The 23,644-nt window shown below is 39.0% G+C and overlaps 1 protein-coding gene across 2 annotated transcripts in view; it reads left to right on the top strand.

The window, feature by feature from the left end:
* The window catches only part of kcnh8 (potassium voltage-gated channel, subfamily H (eag-related), member 8), a 79,014-nt gene that overhangs the window by 52,403 nt on the left and 2,967 nt on the right, over positions 1-23,644 (top strand). For both annotated transcript variants that reach the window (XM_012874267.3, XM_036145008.1), the window contains exons 9-15: positions 4,578-4,777; positions 7,841-8,090; positions 13,032-13,246; positions 14,494-14,532; positions 15,430-15,713; positions 18,355-18,470; positions 18,614-18,693. In XM_012874267.3, coding sequence (XP_012729721.2) covers positions 4,578-4,777; positions 7,841-8,090; positions 13,032-13,246; positions 14,494-14,532; positions 15,430-15,713; positions 18,355-18,470; positions 18,614-18,693 — 1,184 coding nt within the window. The remainder of the gene's footprint in view (positions 1-4,577; positions 4,778-7,840; positions 8,091-13,031; positions 13,247-14,493; positions 14,533-15,429; positions 15,714-18,354; positions 18,471-18,613; positions 18,694-23,644) is intronic.

A 23,644-nucleotide genomic window follows, 5' to 3' on the forward strand; every position in this document is an offset into this window, starting at 1 on the left:
ACCCGTTTGAACCAGACAGAGTAAGTTTGGTTTTTGGCAGTGAACAGAAGTCCCTTTTGCAAGGTTTTCCCGGTGGATCCTCCCGCCTGTGTTTCAGCTAAATGCTAAATGTCCCCGGCTGCCGGAGGGCAACAGCGAGAGAAGCTACGGACACACAGCACATCCACCAGTTTGCTCACATACATGCCATTCCCGGTGGGGCGACATGCAGTGAAAACTAATCCGAAGCGCCTGCTCTTATTTATTGTGGAGCAAAACCAAAATGAACTTGGTTGAAAAACAGGTTCAACATGTACGATTTTAAATTTGAAAAACAATGATCCCAAAGAATAAGACTTCTACTTTTAATTCTTAATGTCTGCTACAAAAACCACATACCTTAGCTTGAATAGTTTCAAATGACCCCGTCATTCGTTATGGGACACAGTCTGAACCACTAATGCCTGACGTAGAATCAAAGGTGTGTTCAAATGAGGCAAAAAGAAACAATTCCCGCTCTATTGTTAGAATTAGAAAACATCATCAGATCAAGAAAAATGTGTGGTAAATAAAAAAAAATGAAACACGGTGGCACACTTGTATTTATTTGCATTACCAAAACCAAAGTTGTTAAAAACAATAATCCAAAAAAAGGTGGTGCAGATTCCCTCTCATTCAGGGGATGGCAATCTTACATGCTGGTGTGGTGATTTTTGTGTCAGCAGTGGTGGTGAAGTTGGACCCAAATGCAGGTAGGCAGACAAGCAGGCAGGGTGATGCAAAAAAAACAACAACATTAGCTTCCAAACATGTCAGTACAGTACAAGTACAGGGATTGCAGCAAACAGGAGACTAACAGGTACAGAAACCTAGGTAAAAGCATTAGAAGGAGGGAGGCAGGAAAGATTACGGGATTGGAACCAGGTTAGATGAATTGACTAATTGCATGGGGACAGCTGAGAAAGGAGCAGGAAACTGAAGTAACTGGAGGAAAATAAGAAGCAGCCCAGGAGGAACAGCAGACAGTAAACAAGTCACAACAACAGAACACAACCTGGCAGGTGTTGTTCATTTTTGCCTTTTCAATATTTTGTTGTTTTTCCCATTTTTTGTCTTTTCATGTCTGACTTTTCCAGGTATTTAGAAGAGTTGTCTGACAGGAGCCATTTTATGCTGACCATAGTTAGGGCCTACTAGCCTCGGGCATGTTTAGTACCCATCTTGACACCTGAAGCGTTAAAGGAATTTCCTGTAACATACTCGTAGTTTACTTTACAAAAATGTGCTACATGACTCCAATAAATAAATTCTCCTTGCAGGAGGTCAGTCAGAGTTATTTGGCTTTGATTAGGACAATAATCTGCCACATTTCATGAGAGCCGACTGGACCAAAGGGGAGTCAGAACCAGAACAAATGGAAATACATAGTAATGTCATTTTTTCAACCATTCTAACTACATCAACATAACTGCGAAAATTTTTTAACAAAAAAAAAAAATCCTCTCCCAAGAGAAATAAACTAACATACACAACATTGGTTCAAGTTCTTGGGCACAAAATCATGGTAGCAAGAAAAAATTGGGAACTTCTTGGTGCAAAGTCAGGGAATTAATTGGTGAACAGATACATTTTGTGATCATAATCTTTCTAAAAAAAAAACTAGGATTACAGAACAAAACTCTCAGAAAACAATATGTTTAATTTAACAACACAAGAGATTTAAGCTTCATTATGCTCATATTTCTTTCAATGCATAGGTAAAAGGTTTTTGTTTGTGGGCACAAACACACAAGTAATACCCAAAATACATAATGTAATGCCTGAATCCAATCACAGAACAAAAACAAACTCAAGTGGAACAAAATAGTGTTTGGCATTATGACAGATTTAGATTAAAAACAATTGTAATGACCCTTCATTTCTTTGCACTTTGCTCCCACAGTTGTAACCTTTTCAATTTTGGCTTGATTGACATTTTTCCAGGCTTTCTGAATTTCTTTTTGTTGGTTCTTAAAACTTTCAGTGCTTTTTACTTTGGTTTGGACTTCAAACTACGATGACACCACATTGTGCGGTGTGTGTGTGGAAAAAGTCTAAGATTATTAGAAGAGCTACAAATTGTCAGGTCTAAAAAGCCAGGTACAACAAATGACTGGTGTCTAAGAGAAAAGGAAAGAAATCGAAGACCTGACACGGGACCCGGGAGTCATTATTCTTCAGCTGGTCTTTAACTGTATGGCAAGTTTTCAGCTGATAGCTCTTCAGTACATTAATACTTTTTTGTGTGTTAAACTGGGTTATGTTTACTGTTTTATATTTATTTGGATAAATAAATGGTAACAGCGTGACTCATTGGTCAGAAATAAGTGACCTTTCAACAACAATGAATCCAAACATTTCTCTGAAAATGATAGATTACTTTAATAAATATATCTAAAAGCAAAATGAAAAACATTGGAACATATTCACAATACCAGAAAAAAATACTGACTGGGATCAAATTAAGATACTCCAAGTGTAAAGAGTTAAAGTGTATAGATAAATGTGACACAATTAAAGATTACATAAAACAGTTTTTTAGCATTATTAATTTAAAAAGAACAAAAAAATAGTCATGTGTTTGTGACAAGCAACTTATATCATTATTTTGACTTATTCAGACAAATGAGAGATGGATAATAAACATAACTGTGCATGGTTTTAAAAGTAGTTGCATGGAGATTACAGAGAAACGTGTTTTCTTGTGCAAAAGGAGAGATTAAAATCGCCCTTTTTAGTCGTCTTTAGAGAAGTTAAATAGTATTTTTTAGAAGCTGCCAATTAGACATGTCTGTGTAATTTCACTCTGTAAGAAAACTGACCAAGCCAAAAAGGATGATTGCTTAATGTCCAGCCTTCGGTGACACAGCTGTGGAGCAGCTGAAAACTCGATGAGATCAGGAGAACAGATCACCTGTGGGTGTGGAAAGGGCAGCGATCTGTCCATGCAATCTGATAAGGTCCCTGCTGTGCTGACATCAAGCTTCCTGTATGCAAGACATAAATGTAAACTTAATATTTAGCTTCTCTCTCATTTGATTTTATTGTAAAAAATCAACTTAGATACATGAAGCATGAACGGTTACAAGTGGCTGATTTATGTTCTGGGGTTCCAAATAAGCTCATCCTGCCATGTACTGGAGTGCTGTGAATATATATATATCTATATATATATATATATATATATATATATATATATATATATATATATATATATATATATATATATATGTATATATATGTATATATATGTATATATATATATATATATACCTTTTTTTAAAGTGTCGTTATATGAAAATGAATCGCTTGTTAAATTAAGAGTTGACTGAGTAAATTTTCACTAGTCACACCCAGGCATGTTTACCATCAGCTCTGTAGAATCTAATCTAATGCACTACAGGCTTTACTTCCTGCAGTTAAGGACAGCATTAATAATGTTCAATAGTAAGAAAGAGACTAGGCAGAAATGGCAGTAATAGCAAAGATCCCAGAAGAAAAAAGCTCTGACCAAAAGCAACACATAGGACTGTGACTACGTCTTAACGATGCCCCAGAATTTTGGAAAAATTTTAAGTGGATGGGTAAAACAGACATGGACCTTTCTAAAATGTGTACTTCATGTTACATCAGTCATAAAACTACCAGTTCAAGAAAATAAAAAACATACTGACAGTAAAACATGGTGGTGTAGTGGGATGCTCCGGCAGTGCTTTGCTGCTACAGGACTCAAACAACTTACTATAGTTGATAGAACCATGACTTTGGCTAGCTAGGTGAACATCCTGAAGTACACTTGCATTACGTAGCAGGAAAATAATCTGAAGCCCACCAAGTCATCTTCTGAATAGCACAAAAAAATCTAAATGGAGGTTTTGGAGTGGCCTAGTCAAAGTCTGTACTTAAAACTGTTTGAGTTGCTGTAGCATGACCTCAAAATGGTTGTTTAGCTTAAAAAAAAACTCTTCAACGTGGCTGAATTAAAATTATTTTACAAAGAAAAGTCTCATAATATTCCTCCATGGTGATTTAAAAAATGCTTTACCAGTTATTGCAGATTGTTGCAGACAATTTATTAGGCTTAGGGGGTAGTTTCTTTTTCACATATAGCCAGGATGGTTCGGATAGCTTTTTCCCCTTATAAAATCTAATTATCATTAGAAAACTAGATATATTTTTATTTACTCAAGTTGTCATTATCTGATATAACAATCTACTGGATGACCTAAAACATTAAATTGTGACCAAACCACATAAACAGAAAACATTTGCAGAACTCTGTGGCAAGTGCTAATCATAGCTTCTTGCAAATATTGAACAAGATAATCATCATATTGGTGCCGAAATCCTCATCTGTGGTTCCCCTTCTCCAATTTTAAATCAGTCAAGAATAAATTTTTAAAAAATCTAAGAAATGTTTCCATGGTTAAAATAGAATTGTGATATTTTTTTCAACTCAAATGAAAGTTTCCTGATGTTTCAATCATTTTTGTTCTCCATCCTCTGCTCTCTGTCCATCGTCTTTCATTTTTTCCTCCCCTCCCTCCTCTTACCCTCAGCGCTGATGCATGCCTTGGTCTTTGGCAACGTGACAGCCATCATCCAGAGGATGTACTCCCGATGGTCTCAGTACCACACCAGGACCAAAGACCTCAAGGATTTCATACGTGTCCATCATCTGCCGCAGAGCCTCAAGCAGCGAATGCTGGAGTATTTTCAGACAACCTGGTCGGTCAATAATGGAATTGACTGTAATGAGGTATTAAACAGGAACAGTCTCACTCCCTTGTGTCATTTATCATAAACAAGGATGTTATAATATGAAACCGAAGCAAAGTTGCTGAAAACTGTTTTTACGTGTGGCTTCCTCTAGTTTTGCTGCTTACAAAGTAAGGATTTCAGAATTACACATCTTCTTTTTACAGGGACCAAAAATAGCTAAACAATTGACTCAAGACCCAGACATTTTCAGAATATTCTGCAGTAGCTGAGTCATTCTCCTGATCTGTGCCCGGTCTCTATGCATATGAGTCACCAAAAGGGAAATTAAGGTCAGAAGACCCCCACAAAAATCTATCAGCTGCAAAACAGTAGTCAGTTGATCCCAAACTTTAGGAATTTATTGTAAGGACAAAGTTTGGACAAAGTATAAGATATTTACATTCTTTCCCTTTCAGTATTCAGTAACATAATACTTAAGTACAGAAACCCTGAAGGTCATTATCTGACAACCTCATTTTCTACAGTATGTCTCATGACCTTAAAAGTTACAGCCCGGTGAAAAAAAAGTTTCTCTGAAGCCAAAATTATCAGTTTGTTTTGTTAATATAATTTATATTGCAGGAACTTTTTACTTAAAAGTGAAGCAAAAAATACATAAATCAAAAAAAGATGTATCATATATGATCAATTATCCTTTTGTGTCATGTTTCAGAGTCAATAAAATACTTTTTTAACTTTCAAAACGAACCAAAATCTTTAAATGACTGTTCATCCCTTAAAGGCAATTGAAACACTGCTTGTATCTGTCCATCACTCTTTTATCTTTTCATTTCCCCCTTCTTACCTACACGCTGCCAATTCATCTCTTTCTACTTACATTTTGTACCTGTAATCAAACCACTGCATATCCATTGTCTGTACCTTTATTGTAGCCCTGAAACTCATAACTTTTGATACGTTGAACACCTTCGTTGAATCCTAAACACACTCGTTTTATCTTCACTAACAATGCCAATGCTCGCCTGCTAAAAGTTCACTGTAGGATAATAACACCGGAAATGCTCAATATAACACATATCAACCGGAAGTTGACAGAAGATGGCTTGAGTTTGTTTATATAATACTCTCCTTTGCCACAAGAGGCACTAACGTGGACCACTGGACTTTACCTACCCCTTGAGAAAGAGTTGTTTCAGAAACAACTGAGGCATGTTCTAAAAAAAAAACATAGATAGATAGATAGATAGATAGATAGATAGATAGATAGATAGATAGATAGATAGATAGATAGATAGATAGATAGATAGATAGATAGATAGATAGATAGATAGATAGATAGATAGATAGATAGATAGATAGATAGATAGATAGATAGATAGATAGATAGATAGATAGATAGATAGAAGAATGCACAGAAGGGAACCACTGGTCTTAATTAATTAGTGCCCACTAAAATAGATTGGACTCTTCATTCAGGGAAAATTAGCCCCATGTTAAAAATAAAACTCTCCAAAACTTTTTCACTTGCTTTTAAACCAGAAATTACTTTCATAATTCATGAAAGTCTGTGCCCTGAAAGTTAAGAAAACCAGTAAAAGAAATTCTAGTGATGTGCTAATTATAATCAGCTGTGTTTTTCTTGTTTTTTCTTCCTTTTTTCAGATGTCTTTCTGACTTTCTGCCATTCTCTTTTTTTATTACAAAAAATACTTCTTGATTTTCTTCAGGTTTAACAGACAAATGAGTGGCATATTTTCTAAGACTTTATGTTTCTTATATTCCTGGGTTACTAAAATAGATGGTCAGAGGGATGAATTTAGGAAGAATGGCACTATGTTCTTAATATATCTCCAACAAATAAAGCCTTTCTCACTTGCTTTCAGAGCTAAATGGAAAGTGCATGTTTACATTTACCTCTTTAAAAAACAAAGAATAATAGAGAGAGACCCAAAGAAGAGAAACATGTGGCAAGTAACTTTTAAGGTATTGACAAAAAATAAACATTAGCTCTGACTTGAAGAGTGATTCCTAAAGATGAAAAACAGTTTGAAATTTACTTTTGGGGCTATGTACCTGGTCTTTGCATATAAGGGTTGAAATAAGTCAACATCTGTTGTGGCAGTTTTATGTAAATCATGAATTTAAAGTGAAAAACCATCCTTGTACAAAGATCTCCAGGCTTAATTTTAGATATAGGCTGCATAAATATATCAGGGTTGGTATTTAATCAGATAATTCACTCAATTCTTACGCAGAGGTCCCATCAAAGCTAATGAAAAAGGGGTCAATTTGATCAATACGTCTACAGAGGAAGGAGCATGTTGTTCTCATCACAGCAGCTGGTGCAACGTACATTGTCATCCAGCTCAAATGGTCTTATTGGCACATTTTAGGCTGGGATAACTTTACCCAGCACTTCAGTCATCACATCTTACTTGTGACAGGTTCTGCTTAGAACCCATTTCTAGTTTGTTTTAGATTTTCCCTGAACAAAACGAGTTATATGTCATTTCTATCTCTCTTTCCCAGCAAACCATAGGCGTAAATAAAGTTAGATAGCAAGTGTGGCTTTTCGCAGGAGATCCCTGCCCCCCCCCAGCAGTAAATAACACCTTTACTTGTCAAGTGTAGGGAAACCTGTCAGTTGTCTAATCTCCACTCGTCTCTTCAGGCTGTGTAGGACTGCGAGACAGCTGTCAGACTCCAGACCAGAGCTTAGATTGGAGGGATGCTGATGAATCCCAGACAGATGAATTATAAATGGGCCTCTTGATTATAGTAAGCCTGGCTCTGATAACTCATTAAAGAAATCTATGAGGTTCAGCGCTACGAGTTTTTGTCCCAGAGCAGACAATCGGCACATAGATGCGATGCAATTCCGTGGCTGTTCGTACACAAGCTATCTCTACGTTATGTGTTTAGGAGCTGTATAAATTGTGTTCAAAGGTGAGGAATCCAAGAAAGCGAAGGTTAGAAATTCAATTACCGAGTTGCAGAATAGTGTTTTAGCAACTGTCACACTTTTTTTCCCCCTCCTCTCTCTTGTTTTCCACTCTTATTTTCTCCTACTCTGCCTTTCTGCGCCCCATCATCTCCACAGCTGCTAAAGGACTTTCCGGATGAGCTGCGATCCGACATCACCATGCATCTTAACAAGGAGATCCTGGAACTGTCATTGTTTGCCTCCGCCAGTCGCGGCTGCCTGCGCTCGCTGTCACTGCACATTAAGACCTCCTTTTGCACCCCAGGGGAGTACCTCCTCAGACAGGGCGATGCTCTCCAGGCCATCTTCTTTGTCTGCTCGGGGTCCATGGAAGTGCTGAAAGACGGAATGGTGTTAGCCATCCTGGGTAGGTTGAAGGGAGTTGTGAGGGGTCTGAGCACGGGGAGAATGAGCAAAAATCTCTTAGTGGAATTATAAAAAAAAATCCTGACAAATGGATTTATAATTAACTCTAGATTCTGTAAATAAGCACAATATTTTGAAGGAAAATCTCTATAGTACCCCTAGAGACTAAGCTAAATATTTACAAAATAATTATCGGCCTACGATAGGAAGACTAACTGCATTAACTATGTGTAATTGTTTAAGAAAAATATTTTCTACAGCAAATGCTCAAAGAGGGCTGCAGAGTGGCACAGTTGGTTGCACTGTTACCTTGCAGGTCCTGGGTTCAACTTTCTGCATGCAGTTTGCATGTCCCCCCCTGTGCATCCAAGAACGTGGCTGTTAGGTTCATTGGTCTCCCCAAACTCCAAACACTTGTGTGTGTGTGTGTGCCGGCGTCTCTGTGTGATTGACTAGCGTCTTGTCCGGGGTGTTTCCTGCCTCTTAGCCAATGACTGCTGGAGACAGGCACCAGCCCCCCTGGGCCATGCATGGAAAAGGTACAGACAATGGATGGATGCTGTTACAGGAAGCAAAAGATGATGCAATGAAAATGGAATAGAAAAAACAAACAAAAGAAGAGCTGCAGGCCTTCTACCATGTAATCTGGAAACATAATTAAAGATACTTACTGTCTATTACCCAAGCACTTTTATTGGGGATCAAAATAAAGTTAGTTTCGACAACAAGGTTGATGTCATCTGAAGCATGAGTGGCATCTTTTTTAAAACTGACCTTAGAAGAAGGAAAAAAAATATTTTAGTTTTTTATTTTTATTGAAAAAAAATAAGCATAAATAAACAAAATCTAACAGTTTGATAAAGATTAGAGGGATAAATATCCCATCGAATACCAACCAATCACTATTTATCTATGAAGAAAGTAAAAGAAGGAAAGCGTTTACAAATTTCTGAAACAAACATGACAAAAAAAAGTCATGGGATGCTGCACAATATAAGACAAAAGCTGGTAAAAACACTTACCCAAGAACTTGGGTAGTATCTCTTTATTTCTCAGGTGTCAAGAAGAGAAGATAATGTTTTCAGGTCTAATTAGAAGTTATAGGAAAATTTTGAAGAAAAGGGAAAGACTTTGACATTGGGAATGAAAAGCCACCTCGGCGTCCGATGAATTAGACCAGAGAAAGGTAGAGTCGTTGTTGGGCTGCAGGGTTAAATAATAGGGGAGCAGTTGCTCCACTTGCTCCAGAATTCAGGTGTCTTTGTCTCCGTCTCATGATAAATCTGCAGAAAAAAAGAAGTCCTCTCCTGAACTACTTCCATTAGCTGTGTTACACAACCTCTCGTCCTGAGTGACAGCGTTTTGCTCTCTGACCTTTTCAGCAGAGCCACAAAGCAATCTGGCAACAGTGTGTGTATAAACTCTAACTGGGAGACTCCCTCCATCACTATCTATTTTTACTCTTTGCTTCCCATATTCGCTACATCCTTTTCTGTGCATTTCTGACAGCATGTTTGTACACCTGTGGGGGGGGGGGGGTTGCACTTGTTTCTGGATGTTTGTCTGAACCCGGTAGGTGTATTTGTTTACTTGTCCACAAAATGTCTTCTGGTAGTGTCTCCATGTGCTCATTTGATTGGGTGGGTGGAGGCGTATATGTGTGTCTGTGGGTTTGACAGGCAGGAAGCATTGTGTGCTGACTGTGCAGAAGGTTGGAGTGACATTGAGTGTTTCCCTGCAGGACAAAGCAGCTCCTTTGTGTCTCAGCTTGTTTAGCTTTGGATGAGTTTGTGTCGGTTTCTTTTAACCTCCTTCCCCTCCAGTTTTGTCCAAAACAAAAGTTTTTAGCTCCAGATCTATCGCCTGTAACGGAGACAGAGTGAGGACAGGCGAGTTTTGTGGTGATACGCAGGGCAAAAGAGAGATGAGGTGGAGATTCATGAAAAAGCAAAAAGGTGTGCCGTGGATCAGGCGGGGAAAAAAATGGTCCGACATAATTGATGAGGAAGGTAAAAAATTTAATAATGGGAGAAAAAAATGAAGAAATGTTTTGCCTGGAAGGGAAGTAAGGAAAAACTGATAAATTGAGCGCAAAACAACAAATAAACCATTGAAAGCAGTAATACATAGACAAGGAAGACAGAAAAGACAACTTGCATAAAGAAACGCATAAAAACACCAAATTAGTAGATCAATATAAAAAAACATTACTATGGGAAAGATCCATCCGTCTATCCATTATCAATACCCACTTATCTGTGCGGGGTTGCAGAGGATTATGGGAAAGACAACAATGAAGTCACCCCAAAAAAGATGAAAAAACAAACAAAACAGAAAATGGAACAAAGCGGAAATTAAGAATAAAACATGTAAAATGTAAAGAGATAGGAGACTGGAGATAATCCGGAAGGGAGAAAGAGAAGAAAGCAGGAGAAGTTTTAACAATGATGTCATCGAAAGGAGGAATGAAGAAGTAAAACAATTTATGTAAGAAAGCAAGGGTGGCTTAGATATAAGAAAAAGAAAACAGAATAACAAACACAGTGGAGAAATAGAGTAGGGCCAAAAACAAATATAGAAAAAAAAACAGAAATGCTGGAAATGAAAAGAAAGCAAACGGAGGAAAACAAGAACGTGGAAGGTAAGGAGGGAGTTATAAAGGATGAGAAAGGAGGAAAGAAAGGAGGAATGAGTGAAGTAATATGACAATAAATGATCTGACAGACAGGAAGATGGAGACCGAGAAGCCTGAAATAAGAACAGTCACGACTTTTCGCTCCTTCGGCTCCGCAGTAATTTAACAGCCCTCATAGTTCACAATGACCCTAATGAATCCTTTATCACTTCTTATGGGACATTACTGCCGACGGGGTGCCGGGCTTCAGCCCATTTGTTAGGAAGCAGCTGTCACAGCCACTTCCCCCAAACTGTAAAATTTCCTGAAAGTATCGTGGATGAGTGTACTTTACAAATACTAATTGAAAAGTGAAAGTAATAGTAAGAATTTGTAATAATTATCATTAGTAATTTCAGACTTACAATATCTAAATGTGTATCTGCTGCAATTAATAAAGTCAATATTTTATGGTTTAAGTTATTCATTCTTGATCCGCTGGGCTCTAAATATCAACCAACAGTTATTTGGCAGATTATGTTACGTTACTCATCCTTATTAATAAAACATTTACATTAGGCTCATATCTTCGGCTATAGTGTTGATTTCTGTCAGCTTATGCAACGAAAGACCTGCAGACATACTCTAGATGAAAAAGAGACAGAATTTTTGTTGATTTTCTTAAATGTAATGTTTACAACATATTGCATAGATGGATTAGTTTTGGTTATTTTTTAGCATCTGACATCAATGTAATTTTTGCTGCTTTAATCCTCCTTCCATTGTACATTGTTTGGCCAATGCTCATATTCTTTTTACTTTTTTTTTTACTTTTATCATGTTATAGCCACAGGTATCAATGTTTTATTTATTGGGATTAGACGTTAAGGAAAGTTATATGTGACTCTCTAAATGTCAAAAATCTGAAGTGTTGCATGCGTTTGTATTCAGTCCCCGAGTCAATACTTTGGAGAAGCACTACAATTGCAGTTATAGCTTCAAATATTTTGGGATACGTCTGCCAGCCTTAAAAAAAATGATTGAATAAGCTCAGTTAGAATGGGACGAGGGCCTCAACGAAGAGCAGTTTTCCTCTCCCATCTCTGCTAAAGAAAAACATCCCCACATCATGATGCTGCCAACACATTGCAGGACCATTGAGACGGTGCTTCCAGGATGATATCTTTCTGCCACATGGCGTATTGCATACTGCGCAAAGAAGTTACATTTTGGTCTTAACTGAAAAAGGCACCATCCTCCTCGTTTTTGGGCTGCTGAGCTCTGAGCGTGATGGTTTTGCACAGAATTTCTTTAGGGGCATCCAAATCTGCATTTTCAGATTTTTTTTTTTTTTTAATTCAAAATGTTTTGGAATTATTTGAATGTGCGAGTGTATGTTTGTTTATCCTGTGTTGCCCTGTGGCCGAATTAAGACCTGTCCAGGGTGCCAGCCACGGCCTTGGAAGAGTAAGCAGTGATGGATGGATGGATGGATGGATGGATGGATGGATGGATGGATGGATGGATGGATGGATGGATGGATGGATGGATGGATGGATGGATGGATGGATGGATGGATGGATGGATGGATGGATGGATGGATGGATGGATGGATGGATGGAGAGTTTAATGTGGAAAAAAGTTGAAAGACTTTGGATCCTTTAAACAAGGCACCGTAACTCTGCTTCCTTTTTATTTTGTGCCCACCAGTGTGTTTCTACTTCCTTATTTTTAATAACAAAGCATTTTCCTTTATTCATTTGTGTTGGTGTTGCTGTCTTTCCTCGATACTAAACCATTTTTATATTCGTTTCTACAAGCCACACCCGCTGTTCCCTCATGCTTAACTCTCCCCTTTTCCTTCTGGGTTCATTTTCTTCTCTGGTATTGCCTTGTGTTATACTCTTTTTTTTAGATTCTAACTTCTACATGCATAATTTTACATTTCCAGCAAGCTCTGCTGTTTCGCTTCATTTAAGTAAACTCAATTGAAATGTGTTTTTAGTCCCTCATGTGCCTGTGAGCCCTGCATTGAGGTACACTCCTCTTTCCACTCCATACATCATAACCAGAACATATTGCATGCTGGCATGAGGACCTCAGTTGAATCTTGAACATTCAGTAAAAGTGGTCTTCATGGTGCCTCAACGTCCCAACCTCTTTCAACCAAAATGTTTCCCTAAAAATACATATAGAAAATGGAAGATATGAAGCACAAGTGTTTGCATTAGCGCTAGAGAGCCTGCATCTTCAACCCCTTTTATCAGAGTGGAAACATTTTCAAGTGGCCCCCATTCCTAACCCTCTTTTATGTCTTTCTGTGAGCAGGTAAAGGTGACCTGATTGGAGCGAACTTGTCATTAGACAACCGTGTGATCAAAACCAACGCAGACGTGAAAGCCCTGACCTACTGTGACCTGCAGTGTATAAACCTGAAAGGACTCTACGAGGTGTTGGACCTTTACCCTGAATACTCTCACCACTTTGTGCAGGACATCCAGCGGGACCTCACATACAATCTGAGGGAGGGACACGAGGCGCATGTGAGTGCGTCCAAGCTGTGGGGATTTCATGGAAAAAAGCGCAAGATGCAAGAGAGATTTGTTTATAGGGCCTCTGCTGGTCATAAAATAGTTAAAGTTAAATATGAGGCATTGTAAACAGGTTTTATGTCATGCCAATGTTAAGTGTAATGCGCGTCCTAGCTCCAGCTCATTCAGGCTCCTTAGAGGACCCTAGAAAGGTTTATATATGTACACATACACACACACACACACACACACACACACACACACACACACACATATATATATATATATATATATATATATATATATATATATGTATATATATATATATATATATATATATATATATATATGAGCTGAACGTTGATGCGATAACTGTTTCTAATACATATACACAAATATGTATACACTGTATATATATGTATGAGCTGAACGTTGATGCGATAACTGTTTCTAATAGCAAATGAGAGGAATTAATGTGGCAAATTCATAAAGCATGTAGTGTCTTGACTTGTCAGTTCCTTATAGTAACAACTCATAAATCTATAACAACAAGATAGACAAATGCTTTCAGATAAACAACGGTGTGTGCGTCTGGTCTCATTAGAGCATTACTCTATCCTTAACAATGATCTTGCCTTCTCTTTAAAAAGCAAACTGTACTTTTAAAGTCCTGGATTAACCTTGCATTTGAACTGGGTTCGTGTTTAAGGTAGGCTTAGGCAACAAAATGTAAAGACGATTAAGGTTTGGGTCTCTGGCTGAGCCCAACGGACAGAAATTAGGGCAATATCCTGGTTAATATAGCTGTAGTAGAGAGAGGGCAAAAGTAGCTTCGGTTCTGCTGCTCTGCTCCTGTAATTACTGTCAGGTGTTTTACGCTGTTGCACAAACACAACTGGCCCTCGCCTTCGCGCACACACACGAATACACACACAGACGATACAAGCCGCGGGGCTTTTGGGTGAAGCTCATCTGCGGAGGGACAGCCTAAATCTCCACACTGAGTAAATGAAGACAGGTGGAGACACCAGAGGACGCAGCACTGTTTGAGTTGTGGTGCTGAGTCTGCTGCTCAGATAGGCTATTACATAACGACACAAGCATACAGTGGAGAACAAATTTCCCTGCGTTGTCTCACTGTAGGCAGTGCTGTTATTTCCAGGGGACCCAGCCAAATTGCTCCGCTGGAAAGAAAAGCTGTAACACAGGCCATCATGTTGTTTGCATTGAGCATTTCTTCTTCTTCGGCTGTTTTCCAGGTGAAGATCAGACTGTCAACAGCAGCGCAGGAGACTCAGGTACCAACTCGTCATTTACAGCACCTCGCAAAGGTGCTCACACCACTTGAATTTTTCCAAATTGTGTCACTTTACCAACACCAACCACGATGGATTTGTTTGAGATTGCATACTTGTTACGAGAAAGAAAAATAATGCATGGATTTCAGTTTTTTTCAGTCTAGACGTCCATTTGCAATTAGTCTCTTGAAACGGCCTCAATGAACAATAAAAAAGTGAAAGTTAGGTTTCTGAAATGTGGCTCTCTCAAGAATTCTCTCATAGAGGCTTTTCAGAGCTTAATTATAAATTAATGTTGAAAACAATGCATCATTGTCCTCCAACTTCACAAATACACACTACGTTATGTTTGTCTGTCACAGAAACCCCAATAAAATACACTGACGTGACGTTGAAGGTTGTAACACAAGGGGCGTTAACAGTTCTGTAAGGCCCCGCCCAAGCTAAAGCTAAAGCTTTGAATAATTCAAAAGACTTGTCATGCTCACACGTCCATGCTGATCTTAATCAGTTTTCCTCTCCTACAAATTGCCCGCAGGTGACTCTCAGCAGAATTCCTCCATCACTCCTATTATTAGCATAATCTTCCTGTTATAATAGCTTTTTTGGGGGGGTAGCTTATAACAGAAAATTATAAATTCTTTACAATTTTGTTGCAGTCATTTGCAGCAGCGGAACAGAGAGCTGTGCAGTGCTCGATGCAGGGAAGGTGCCGAGATATTTTATTGGAGAATCAATTCACCTGTCTAAGCCATTAACTTCCTGATAACTGTATTATTGCCTGGGAAAGATTTGTCGGTTTAAATCTTCTAGTTTAGTTATTACTGTGGTATTTCAGGGCTTTCATTCTGTTTATGGTTCTCTCGGTTAGAATTGGTTGTTTCGCTTCTTTTCCAGTCTGGGGTGAGGAGAAATGGCCGCGTGGTTCAGGGCCAACCCAGGGTTACGGAGGCCCAGGAAGAACAGGACGGGGACGCAGACGAGGAGGAACCTGACCACGCCGAGTCCGTGTCTCTTTTGACGGAGCACAATCGAGCGGAGAACCTCAGGGGCGCTGTTGGGAAGTCTCCTCTATGCCAGCCCCGCCAGAAGACCATCGCCCACTGCTTGGGGCGGTCTCAGACAAAAACCCACCAGGAAGTTACGCCAGCTGCACCTGACCCTTCCGACCTCAGCCCCAGGTGGGTTCAGTTGGTCAAAGTTTTAACATGTACCTTTACTTTTTGACCATGTCTCCTTTGAAAACGAGATGTAGTAAAATCTGACAGAAATAGCAGCTGTAAAATGCGTAAGGGTCTGTAAGCTTTACCGTTGGCCTTTCTGAGGATACAGATTCAAGTATTTCCAAGAACCAAGAGTCATTATTGTCATTATGTGGCCACAATGAAATGTTGGTGAGGCGCCGGCTCAGAACTCACACATCACACACAGAAAGAAATCAAGACATAATGTTCGAGCTGAAGGCACCGACAGCATCTCCAACAGAAGCTAAAGAGCGTGCAACCAGTCCCGAGCATCTGATAAGGTTTAAATGTTCAGGTCAAAAAAGAGATAGCAGATAACTGTGCTCATTTCTCATCAACGGAAGTAGAAATCTTTAATGAAGTCATGAGGAGAACATCAAGACATAATTAACAAAAAGAAACAATGTTGTTGCTACTGAAAGAAGCCAGAGTTGTTGGCAGAGATTTGCTTAACAAGTCAATGTGTTAGTGATATTTAACGGAGAAAATTTAAGCTGTATTCTCACACTACATTCATTCAACACGACAGTGTGCAGCCCGACAGACACAGAAAGGACACGGAAACACATTAAGATGAAATATACAAATACAGTTTAATCAGGTTAGGACCAGTTAAAAGCTAATATGATGTTTAACCTTAATCAATTAAAGCATTAATTGGCTATAATCAACATTTGCAATTAATGATGGGATGGTGTGGTTCTTTTTGCCTGAATTTGGCTTCACCCATCCTTCTAAAAAATTAGTCGATACTGATTTTCCTGTTGGTGTATAATTTGTGCCAACCTCCCTTTATATTAACTATATATCATGTGGGCGATATTTATATTTTAAGTTGAGGTAAAAGTAGTTTTATTTATGTGAAGAAATGTGCTGTATTGGCATTGTTTATATATATATATATATATATATATGAATGGAAACTAAAATATATTAATGGAATATTAGAGCTGGAAGTCTCAAACTTTGATACAGAGCAAATTATTGCTTTCATTCTGTGTAGTGTTTTTTTTATTAATCTTGAGATTCTCTGATTAGGGAACACCATTTAACTCTACTATACAGTGCAACAGTAACATTGCTGACAGCGTGACATACAGTTGCCTCTGAAAGATTTTCTGCATCTCCTACATTATTAAAAAGCTGCTGTTGACACGAAAACAAAGAGCAGCAGCACAAAGAAACTGTTCAGACGTGAGAGCGTCCCCTCATTGTGTTAGAAAGCGATGTGCAGGGTGAGAATATTAAGATAAAACATTGACAGCGGTCAAAAACGATAACCTTTGAAAATATATTAATCCAGAAATTATGAAACATTTAATCGTGGTCTGATCAGCTTCTTCCACCAGAGATTTCTGTGGATTTCTCTCCTGCAAACAGGTTCCTCCAAACAAAGACACCCCTTTTTCGACACTTTGTGCAGATCTCAGCTAAAAAAGAAGGAAAAACTCAGACTTTGCCCTAACAACTCTGCTCAGTAGCAGGGTTGTTTCACGGAGTAATTTTTTGTCATACTTTGACTCAGGGTAAAGGCTTCAGAGCTTTCTGAAACAGAAAAGCCAGAGTATGCAGGATTTTACCCTAGAAATTACTCTGAATATCCGTAAACCCAGCTTTCATCATTACTGTCTGTGTTCCCTTGGTCAGTATGGAGTTAGGAAAAACAGCCTTTTCTTCCACTGCACCTTCAACCTGGAATGATCTTTATTACTTTTATTACTACTTTTAATAATCAGAAGGTTTTTGTGCTTGCAGGTTTTTCTTGTAAACTTGTGTCTCAATAAGACCACCTGTATAGATAAAGGTTTAAGAATAGTGACAAAATGTTAAGTCATCACAGAAATGCTGAAACATCGAAACAAAAGTTATATGTGAATTATGTACATTTCTGTTTGTGGGCCATTCACCTCTTATCATGACTGCCCTTCAAATAAAACTTACTTTGATACTTTGCTTCACATTATTTATTGGGGTCACATAAGATAAGATAAGATAAGATAAGATAAGATAAGATAAGATAAGATAAGATAAGATAAGATAAGATAAGATAAGATAAGATAAGATAAGATAAGATAAGATGAGATGAGATGAGATAAGATAAGGAATTCCTTTATTGTTCCATAATGGGGAAATTTGGGCACATAACCACATTCCTTTAGTTTAATCCATCAGTAGATGTTTGGGAGCAACTTAATCATCGAGAATTAAATCAGTAGTTATCAATGCGGGTACTAAACATACTGAAGGTGGGTAATTGACACATGGCAGGGGGGAAAAGACAAAACTGTAAAATGTATGAAATGCTGTATGAAGAAAATTATCCTCACCCTCAAAATAAATCCCCTCAAGGACCTATTGGCCTTCATGTTCATAGAGTGTCTTTACTTCAGGGCCATACTCTTCTTCATTGTGTAATATCTGCAGCAATCTAATGGCACAAATATGATAATAACTGTGTATAATGATTATAGAAATGACATTTCATGTTTATGATGTATAGTCATGGTGGTGTTTTGGGTAATCAGGAGCAACTCTGTAGGCTAGATGCTACTCCACCGCTTCCTTTGTGTCTTTCTAGGATAGTGGATGGTACTGAAGACAGCGAGGGAACAGAAACCTCCCAGACGTTTTCCTTTTCCACCAGCCTTAGCCGTGCTGTCAGCGAACCAACCAGTGCCTCGCCGTTGACCGCAGGTTAGCTCTACAATCATTTACAATCCTTCTTGAAGGGCCCATGCCCAAAAACTTTCAGCTTTTTCCATATATTTTCATGTAACTTGAGGGCTAAAGTGTGTGTTATTTTATAAAAAAAAATGTAACTCCCTGATTTAACACAGATACGCTGCATATCAGCACAACAGGATTAGCAGCAAAAGCAGAAGAGACCAGGGGACAACTGCGACACCTGGACCAGCAGGTACGGTTTAGTAACATGCATATTTTTGGATTCTGCTTATATTTCTGGCTATCGAAAAAATTCTGTTATTAATATAAATGATTACAAATTGCAGACTGAGTTTGGATGGTTGCTCTTAGGGGAGGATTTAGACAGAAGAAGTTGGAAAGGGGTGCAGTTAGGCCTCTGGAAATGAAAGGCAGCCAATCTGACGACCTAAAAAAGGAAACGGCTCTGTGAGAGGTGAGAAATATTCAGAGAGCTGAGCTTAAGTAGGAAGAGGAAGAGGGAGCCATGCGGCTGTATGAGAATCTCAAAACGGAGCTTCTGGAAACCTGAGGTCGGAAATCAGACCTTAAAACTCATGGGTGTGCAAGACAATGGCAGCCCTTTGCTGAGCTCTGTGTCTCTGTTGGTGACCAGTGTTTGAAACTGACTTCCAGCATGGTCCTTTGGTCTTTTAATCCACACTTGGATCCGAACACACTGCTCACAGCAGGATTGGGGAGAAAAATGTTGTTTGATGTGGGACGTACACAAAAACACACCAATCATATCAATGCATGACTGAGTGCATCACTTGTTTTGGGGTTTATTGTGGCACCAAATTGTAACACACAGTAACGTAATTATTCTCGCTCTAATTATTGCTCTAATGAATGCTCTAATTATTGCAACTGGTGCAATCACCAATGAAAGTTTGATGATCAAAGGGCAGATTTTGTTGTTTGCTTCGCTCATGAGCGACGGTGTCTAAAACGCAACGCAGATTTTCAATTCAGTGAAGAACGGCGTCAACCAAAAAATGGATCATGTACACGATGCTGGGTTTTAAACCACACGCAAAAGACAAATAATTAACTGACCAGCTACAGACGGCAGGAAACTAGATCTGCTTCCCTTTTTTTTAATTTATATCAATGAAAGCAGATGAGTTGCACATGGAGAGTTGATGTATAAAATTGCAAATCATTAGCCGCACAGCTATGGAAATGGGCACAGTACCTTAACAGTTATCACATCAGGTTGCTGATCTGCTTTGACTTAGTGTCTTTAATAGTTTTCTGCATCAATTTAAGCTTCCGCTAATTAACATGCCTTTACTGTATCCCGTTAACACGTTTGTACAGGGCTTTTTCTGCTTCGGTTCAGCTTCAACCAATTCAGCTTGCAATTCAGCTGTGTGTTTTGCAGGACATGCAAATTCACCAAGTTATATTTCTACTTCTCATTTTGTACAGCCATGTTTTGCCATTTTAGCGCATTTCAACAGCAAAATGTATACCTCACGCTTTGTTGTTCATCAATGCAAGTTAAAGAGTAACTTCGTAGTGATAGTACTTGCATCTATTGATGCATTCTTACGTTAAATCAGAATACTCCTCATATGTAACGAGGCAATTTTCTCATGAATAATTAAAGTAAATTGATTTCAAACTCTTTTGAATAAAAAAATGTAAATTAAAAAAAAAACCTGAATTTTCCAAACAGTAGAGACAATAGAAAGTTGTGTTTAAAAAATTACAGCAACCGGATTTAGATGTGAGTCAGCATAGGACTGGTCAGACAGTCTCATGTTTTGGCCATAAAAGGCCTATTTGGTTGAGTTTTGCCAGCAATAACCACCGGTTATTATAACGGGTCATGGCTGCTGATCAGTTATACAACATATTTAAAAAGAAACTGCTATAGACCTGAATACACTTTGGCATGTATACATAATTAGACCTGCCATTAAAAAAGTTAGAATTTTCAGATAATTAGGATTTTGATACTATTTTTATAATATCGTGTGGCTGTGAGGTTCTTCTGGTCGTCTGCTGCTTTCTCCCTGGCCAGGACCACTGACGGATGTCTCAAATGTGGGAGTCCAGGAATCATGTTGACAGCGTGTCAGATTGGACTGTCCTGCCACTCTCTGCTTTTCTATTTTTACCAGAGCCACGGTTTCGACCCTGGCTTTTCACAAACCACATGAGGGGAAGAGAAAAAGAGAAGCCTGTCGGGGGGAAAAAAACCTGAATGTTTTTGCCTGTTAAACTTTCGGCCGAATCGTTCGGCTAATTGTTAGCCTACACATCTTTATTTGCAAATCTATCACGTGTAGCATGCCTCCCCTTTTATTGTGTCTCCTTAAAACTCAAACAGGGAATAGGAGTGCCCAGCCTGATTTGGTCGGCTGCAATCATAATACAGTTCCACACTTTGCCTGATCACCTCTTGACATATTCGCGCGGCGGCTGGAGCACTTCCCGTGTGGAGCTGCGTGCCCTGCTGAGAGCCGATGTGCATCCAGTTGTAATGATGAGCGTCATTGCCCAGATGAATGGCCATGAGCGGCGTGACTGGCAGAAACAGATGGCGCACTGGCAGGGCTTCGCGGCCATGCCCTCGATGGACTCGCCACGTGCGGGGAGCAGCTAATCACCAGCCGCCATCTAGATAATGGACGATCACAGCAGCTCGGTTTTACTTGCAGATGAGGTGACAGATCCACAGCTCCTGGGTTCTTTCTGGGGTTTTTTTTTTGTTTGTTTGTTTTTTGTTGTTTTTTTGGCAAAAGTATTGGGGTGACCCAAATCTTAAAGTTATAAAGTCATCAGTCAGAAGGATTCCAGCTGTGGAGCCTTAGTTAAACGATGAGCTAATAATAAACAAGTATCTCAGTTAAATACACTATTGTTTTTATTTATTCAGTCTACTTCAACATCCTCTTAAATATAAATGTGAACATAAGGGGTTTCTCATGTTATTCAGTGAGTCTTAGTGCAGAAGCTTTGAAATGAACGACTCACTGGTTCAGATTTGATTTGAGCCACGGGAAAATACAGCTTTTACTTCCCATGAAGACATTTTTCTGTTTTTCTTTTTCTTATCTATTTCAGTTTTGCACTGTTAACTAGATAACGCAGTAGGTGTGCCCTGCTGTTGCTGCTGCAGCCTCTGTGTTTGCGCGACAGAATATATCGAGAGCACATTAGGCATCGAAGCCAGTTTGTTTGCCGGGGCCGTTAGACGCCGAGGTCATTCAGCAGAGTCACAGTTTTCATTTTCTGCATGTAAGAAAATTAGGTGGCAGCACTGATAGAGCTTCTATTTGGACTGCTGGGTAGTTACAAAAGTTGAAAACTAGCATAGCAAATACAAAAAAACTAAATTGTCTCACCTGTGAGTTCACAGGCTTTCCTCTGATAACAAGATAGATTGTTTGCTTCTCTAAGGGAGGCATAAGTAGCCAAAAAAGCAGCAGCGATGTTGTTGCTTTGTGCTTTAAAACATGCCCGGCAAGGAGTTCTACACTGCCCCGCTTGTGACCTCAAGCACAACGTGTTGTGTGCCTTTCCATTCAGTCAGCTTGCTGCCGCTTTGAGGCTCCATTCACACAGAGACAAGATTAGTTGTGTATCCGCAGGTTTTTTTGGGGGTTTTTTTGTCTTTTTTATGTGTTGCATCCACACAGATCCGGCGATTTTGGAGACCAAATATTATCATTTTTGAAACTGGGTGTCTTTCCTGAAGCGATGGCGTCGTAATGTCTCCTCCCTCTGTGAGCCGCATGCGCCTCATTCTCACAAACAACAACAAATATGATGCAGTTCGGTGTTGCTTTCATGCCAAGATAAATATTGACTTTGTTATGGCTGTTCCAGCTGAATCTACTGCTCCTCTCCTACAACCATGAGTCCAACTTGCTACCTCGTAGAAGAACGAGGAGGACAGTCCAGAGAGAGTTTTAGAAAAGACCTGGCAGATTTAGTTGTGTTTCTGTGGTGGTGTCAACGCCCCATCAACGAGCCCAGCATAACTACCTCCAGCATTTTCAGTGATGTTGTGTCCTCTTGTGTGGCCACACATTGTTCCTAATAATTTCTGAACATTTACCATTTTTTTCCTGAGGTGGACTAGGCCCTAGTTGAGAGCTGTTAGGTCCCTCTTCATGACAAAACATCTTTATTCTTTATTACACCTCCAAAGGTTTATTATTGTGTCCCTAAAAAGGAAAAACCTGCATTGTGGTGCTTATCACTTGGACATGGACCATGGACACCCCTTGGGTAGTTTAGCTAGTTCCCAGTCTCCTAGTACACCCTTAATGTCCACTTGGCTAGCTGTCTGTCTCTTCAGATGCTGCCCATGCCCCTCATCTTCTTAAAAACATTCTTGCAAACAATCAAAAATCAGCATAAAAGCTGCTGACATGAGAAGGGAAAAAAGCAACAAAAAACAATCTGGAGTTTTCTAGGAGCAACGTGAGTCCTGTTTGAATTTGGCAATTTTTAAACCACCCTTATACTGCCTTATTTAAAATTTCAAAAAAAAAAAATGGAATCCGTCAAACAAAACTGCAAAAACTAAAACACAAGGTACCAATTGAAGCTGCTTTTCATAGAAAATAATTTTCCTGTATCTGTCGCTCATGCATGGGTGACTGTTCTCCTTTCTGTGTCCTAACTACTGCATTTAACTTCTTCTTATCCTTGTCTGTCAAATCTCCTTTTAAATCCTCACAGTCTTTGAATTATTGCTAGAACAGGACTCTTGCTCATTGTCTTGATTGCAGGAAGCAATTGCACAAATGTGTTTGTCTCTGGCTTTGTATCCCCGATGCAACATCCTCAGGCATCTGCAATCATCAGTTAATGCTCAGCTGTTTAACATGTCAGAAACATATTCTATGACCAAAAATACCCTACATATTGTAAGAAATACATTTTGGTGGGATCTGGGCTACATAAGACAAACCATGCTAAGCAAACTTTATCCTTTCTGTTGTGTCTTACAATGTCACTCTATGTTACTTTAAAGAGAAGCAGCAGAAAAAGTTTTCAGTTTGCATCAGCGGCAGCTGAAGCTATGATGTAAACAAATGAAATGGCAACGACTGAGGTGGGATTGTTTCAGATTACAAGGTTCTGTGCTAAAAACCTTTCGTGTAGATGAATCCAACAAAAACTGCCATCCAAAGTCAAAA

Source organism: Fundulus heteroclitus, chromosome 13, assembly GCF_011125445.2.
Source record: "Fundulus heteroclitus isolate FHET01 chromosome 13, MU-UCD_Fhet_4.1, whole genome shotgun sequence".
Lineage (NCBI taxonomy): Eukaryota > Metazoa > Chordata > Actinopteri > Cyprinodontiformes > Fundulidae > Fundulus > Fundulus heteroclitus.